Genomic DNA, 5,545 nt, shown 5'->3' on the forward strand with positions numbered 1-5,545 from the left:
AATATAGTGATAAGGCTGATGTGCGAACTAGGAAAGGAGTTGTTCGTAGATAATTTCATCAATCGAAATCAATTTCAATAGAGGAAGTGAATAGGATACAGGAGAGGTGTTTGAAGTGGTCACTGGGGTTAGCAAGGAATGTTCCTTATTATATTCTAAGGTAGGAGGCGGGAAGAACGAGTTTAGGGATGATGACGGGGAGTCGAGCGTGTAAATATGAGAAATTTTTTGAAGAGAGGGAAAGTAAGCTGGTACGGTAGTGTTGGTGGGAGAAGGAAAACAGGAAGGGGGTGAGAAGATGGAGGTTGAAAGGGAAAGGCATTTTAGAACGAATGGACTGATGATGGATAAAGTGAGAAGGATGCACAAGGATGGAAGGAAGATCTATGAGATCGCTAAGGAAAACGGCATGCAAAGAAAGAATGCAGCGGGGTAGGAAAGAATAAAAGAGCCAAGATTTAACAGAAACCATGCGTGGATTATGCCAAAAGAGAGAACACAATATTTTTGTGAGATAGAAGAGAAAGGTAGTCAGTACTTATAGCGAGGATAAGATGTGGTAAGATTTAGGAAAATTCTGTAGAAAAAATGGAAGCGTAAAAAAGACGATTTATTAAGGCCAGCAAGATGAAAAATAAACGTTTATCTTCCTACAAATTAAGTAGTGGGCGCTTATTTATTTCTATGAATTTTCGATTTATTTATATATTCTGAATACAATTTTCTCTTTAAGCGGTTTCTATGTAACGGTATTTTTTCAAACATTACAAATTTACTTCATGCTTGCAACTCCTTTCTTAATGCTAAACAAAGATCAGAACGAATAAGTAAATCATACAGATTGAATTCTCATATTTATCATTTTTGAAAGAAGATACAAATAATTCACTTTTCTATTTCGATATTTGCATTTCAAGCTTCTATTTGGTTATTTAAATCTAAGGGATCGAAAGTTTCTTCTTTAATTGAAGAAAATAAAAAGGACTTTTCACTTTCAGTCAAGGCTAATGGATCACGAGGTTCCTGTCCAATAGAAGATAGAGTAGAGATTTCACTTTCTGTTAAGTTTTCAAACCTCTGCTCTTGAACCAAATGACTATCTTCATTACCTTGGATTTCACTTTTAGGTTCAGTTTTCACAACTATTTCATTAATTCGCATCTTTTCTTCAAGATTCTTATTTCTTTCAAACGTCTTTGAAACATTTTTTAAGGTGATTTTCTGCAAAGGCATTTTAAGATTTGGATGAAAAAATCTTTGGTGTGCGGCTAAAGTGAATTTATCGCAGAATTTTCGGTCGCAAACACCGCATTCGAAATAAGGATTTTCTTCAATGAGAGTTCTCTGATGCGAGTTAAGACTCGTTTTGTCCAAAAACCTTCTCTTACTTATATTACACATATATGGGTATTGAATCAAGTGTGGATTTTGATTAGTATCATTATTCCTTTCATTAGAATCATTATTCAATTTTCCAAGTCTATTCTGCTCTTGAACCAAGTTGTTTTCCTCTTTATCTTTATCTTGATTTCGCACATCTTTATCTTGAATTTCACTTCTCTCATGCGTCTTCGAACCACCCCGTTGAAAAATAGTAGGCTGAATCGCACCAGGCAACCCTTTTCTTTTATACGTCTTTAATGGAGCATTTTTAAACGAAGTAATTTGCTGAAGAGGCATTTCATGCCGTCGGTGATGACGTTTTTGGTGTACTTCTAAAGTATATTTATGGCAGAATTTTATCTTACAAACATCGCATTCAAAATAAGGTTTTTCTTTAGTAAGACTTCTCTGATGCGACTTAAGGCTCATTTGGTTCAAAAATAATTTCATACAGATATGACACATGTAGAGTTTTTGAGTCGAGTGTAGATTTTTACTACCATCATAATTAGAATTCATTGTATGAGAACTACTTTCCAATTCTTCGAGTCTTATCTCCTCTTGAAGCAAGATGGTCTCTTCTTTATCGTGAACTTTATTGTCACGTCCAGTTTCGACAATACTAACTATTTCTCTCTTCTGCATCATCTCTCCCAGATTCTTTCTGTTGTATGTCTTTAATGGACCAACTTTTAAAGGGATTTGCTGATGAACCATTTTATGAACATTATTTATCTGCGGAAGATTGTTGCAAAAATGAGTCTTACGGTGTTTAAACCAGGTAGTTTTATAACAGAATTTAAGCTTACAGATGTCACATTCAAAGTAAGGAGATTCTTTAGTGAGATTGCTTTGATGCTTCCAAAGGCTATAATTGTTCGGAAATACTCTCTTGCAGATTTCACAAGCGTTGGTCTCTGTCAAGGAGTGGAGATTTTTATGATCAACAAAATAAGCTTTCCTCAGGAAGAATTTCGAGCAAATTTTACAAAAATAGGTGTCTCCGATTCGCTTCTTGGTTGCTGCAATACTATATCCGGATGATATATCGAAACAGTTCGCGATGTGGTTTTTTAAGCCCTCGGTTGTCGAAAAACCTTCTGTACAGGTGGAGCACTTATAATGATTAAAACATGCAGAAATACGACGTATATGACGCTTCCAATTAGAACGGTTGGCAAATTTTTTCTTACACATATCACACTCGTAACTCGTGTGACAACTGATGTCCATGTGTGTTTTTAAATGGTCCATGAAACTACCTCTGCGCGCACAATGTTTGCCGCACAAATCACAGACATACGAATGAGGTCTTCCCTGTTGATGAACAAGCATGTGTAATGTTAAAGTGCGCTTTAGTGAAAATCTTCTTTTACATAAATCGCACTCAAAAGGCCTTCCTCTGTGGGTGCGCATATGAGCCTTACAATAAGATGGACGAATAAAACCTTTTCCACAAATTTTACATTTGTGCGGTCTTATATTCATGTGCCTATTTATATGGTCTGTCAAATTAGATTTTCTCGAAAATTCTTTAGAACAAAGATCACAGGTAAAACATTCTACACTTTGATGAGCCAGCGTATGTCGCGTAAAACTGCGTTTTATTGAAAAATTTTTGGGACAGAGTTTGTGCTTTCGCGCAAAATGTTTCTTTAAACTGAAGAAATTCAAATAAACTATTTTGCAATTTGGACAAGTGTAAGAACTATTAGCGGAGCCAGATGAGACAGTTAGAGACTTTTCCGCGAGATCATGTTCTTCTGTGTGGAGCTTTAACATTTCGGCGGTACTGAATCTTTTTTGGCATTTTTTGCACCAATAAAGACTTGAAATTTGTATTAAATGTTTTTTTGGAGAGTATACTACATTTGATGGAAGATCACTGTTGCCTTTTATAGAAGAATTGGTTAAACGGCTTTGTTTTTCCCTCGCGAAATGCACTTCATCTGCAAAATAAATTACAGAAGGCTCCTTATTCACCGGAAGAACACTGTTGCCTTTGGCAGATGAATTGGTTAAATGGCTCTGTCCTTCCCTCAAAAACTGCACTTCATCTGCGATGTCAATTTCAGAAGGCTCATTATTCGCCGGAAGAACACTGGTGCCTTTGTGAGAGGAATTGGTTAAATGGCTCTGTCCTTCCCTCAAAAACTGCACTTCATCTGCGATGTCAATTTCAGAAGGCTCATTATTCGCCAGAAGAACACTGGTGCCTTTGTGAGAGGAATTGGTTAAATGGCTCTGTTCTTTACTCAAGAACTTCACTTCCTCTGCGATGTCAATTTCAGAAGGCTCATCATTTACCGGAAGAACACTGGTGCCTTTGTGAGAGGAATTGGTTAAATGATTATGTTCTTCTGTGTGGATCTTCAAATTTTCGGCGGTTTTGAATCTTTTCTGACATTTATTGCACCAATAAAGTCTTGAAAGTTTTACCTTAGGTACTTTTGCAGTGTGTACTTCATTTGATAGATGATCACTGTTGCCTTTTATGGAGCAATTGCTGAAATGGTTCGGCTCTTCATTTAAGGAATTCATTTCATCGATGACATCAATTTCAAAAGACTCATCATCTATTGGAAGATTACTTTTGCATTGTATAGAGGTACCGGTTAAACGGTTCTGTTCATTCGAAAGATCCATTTCGTCGATGATATCAATTTCAGAAAACTCGTCATCTATTGTAAGATCACTTTTGCATTGTATAGAGGAATCGATTAAATGGTTCTGTTCTTTCAAAAAATGCATATCACCGATGACATCAATTTCAGAAGACTCGTCATCTATTGGAAGAACACTGTTCCTTTTTGTAGGCGAAATGGTTAAATTATTGTGTTCTTTGGTGTGGATCTTCAAAATTTCGGCGGATTTGAATATTGTTCGGCATTCATTGCACCAATAAAGTCTTGAAAGTTTTACCTTAGGTACTTTTGCAGTGTGTACTTCTTTTAATAGATGATCACTGTTGCCTTTTATAGAGAAATTGCTTAAATGGTTCGGCTCTTCATTTAAGGAATTCATTTCATCGATGACATCAATTTCAGAAGACTCATCATCTATTGAAAGATTACTTTTGCATTGTATCGAGGAACCGGTTAAATGGGTCTGTTCTTTCAAAAAATTCATTTCACCGATGACATCAATTTCAAAAGACTCGTCATCTATTAAAATATCACTTTTACATTGTATAGAGGAATCGGTTAAATGGTTCTGTTCTTTCAAAAAATGCATATCACCGATGACATCAATTTCAGAAGACTCGTCATCTATTAAAAGATCACTTTTGCATTGTATAGAGGAATCGGTTAAATGGTACTGTTCTTTCCAAAACTGCATTTCATCAATGATATCAATTTCAGGAGGCTCATCATTTATTGGAAGAACGCTATTCCTTTTTGCAGGTGAATTTGTTAAATTGTTGTGTTCTTCGGTGTGGATCTTCAAAATTTCGGCGGTTGTGAATCTTTTCTGGCATTTTTTGCACCAATGAAGTCTTGAAAGTTTTACCTTGGGTACTTTTGCAGTGTGTACTTCATTTGATAGATGATCACCGTTGCCTTTTATAGAGCAATTGGTTAAATGGTTCTGCTCTTTCAAAAAATGCATTTCATCGAAGATATCGAATTGAGGAGGCTCATCATTTATTGTAATGACACTGTTACCTTTTGTAAAGGAATTAATTAGATGGTTGTGTTCTTCTGTGTGCATCTTTAAATTTTCAGGCGTTTTGAATCTTTTCTTGCATTTAATGCACCAATAAAGTCTTGAAAGTTTTACCATAGGTACTTTTGCAGTGCGTACTTCGTTTGATGATGAAAACTGAAAGAAAAATGTAATATCCTTTTGTTTAACTTCTTCGGTAAATATGACAAACATTCAGATTAAAATTTCTTTATATTCACTAGTGATTGTCTTAAAACCAATTTTTGAGTGCCTCTAATTTTGTTTGTACATCTCAATGGTAGTATTATTTCATATATGAGGCATTATTCCTCAACTGCCCCAACTCAAAAAGTCATGTTTTTCGATTGTCTCTAAATTCTGGGAATATGTTCGTCTACCCAACAGTAGTTAATCGACAAACTTATAGACCAGGATTACCAACCCTCCCCAAGTGAGGGGGGGTTGAATTTTCAACCCCAATGCCTGCAGGGGTAGT

The 5,545-nt window shown here is 35.8% G+C and overlaps 1 protein-coding gene across 1 annotated transcript in view; it reads right to left on the bottom strand.

Annotated features, from left to right (window-relative positions):
- Positions 1–647: 647 nt before the first annotated feature.
- The window catches only part of LOC117182136 (zinc finger protein 235-like), a 28,204-nt gene continuing 23,306 nt past the window's right edge, over positions 648–5,545 (bottom strand). Inside the window, exon 2 of the mRNA XM_033375180.1 lies at positions 648–5,205. Coding sequence (XP_033231071.1) covers positions 913–5,205 — 4,293 coding nt within the window. The 3' untranslated portion in view covers positions 648–912. The remainder of the gene's footprint in view (positions 5,206–5,545) is intronic.

Source organism: Belonocnema kinseyi, chromosome 10 (assembly GCF_010883055.1).
Source record: "Belonocnema kinseyi isolate 2016_QV_RU_SX_M_011 chromosome 10, B_treatae_v1, whole genome shotgun sequence".
NCBI classification, from domain to species: domain Eukaryota; kingdom Metazoa; phylum Arthropoda; class Insecta; order Hymenoptera; family Cynipidae; genus Belonocnema; species Belonocnema kinseyi.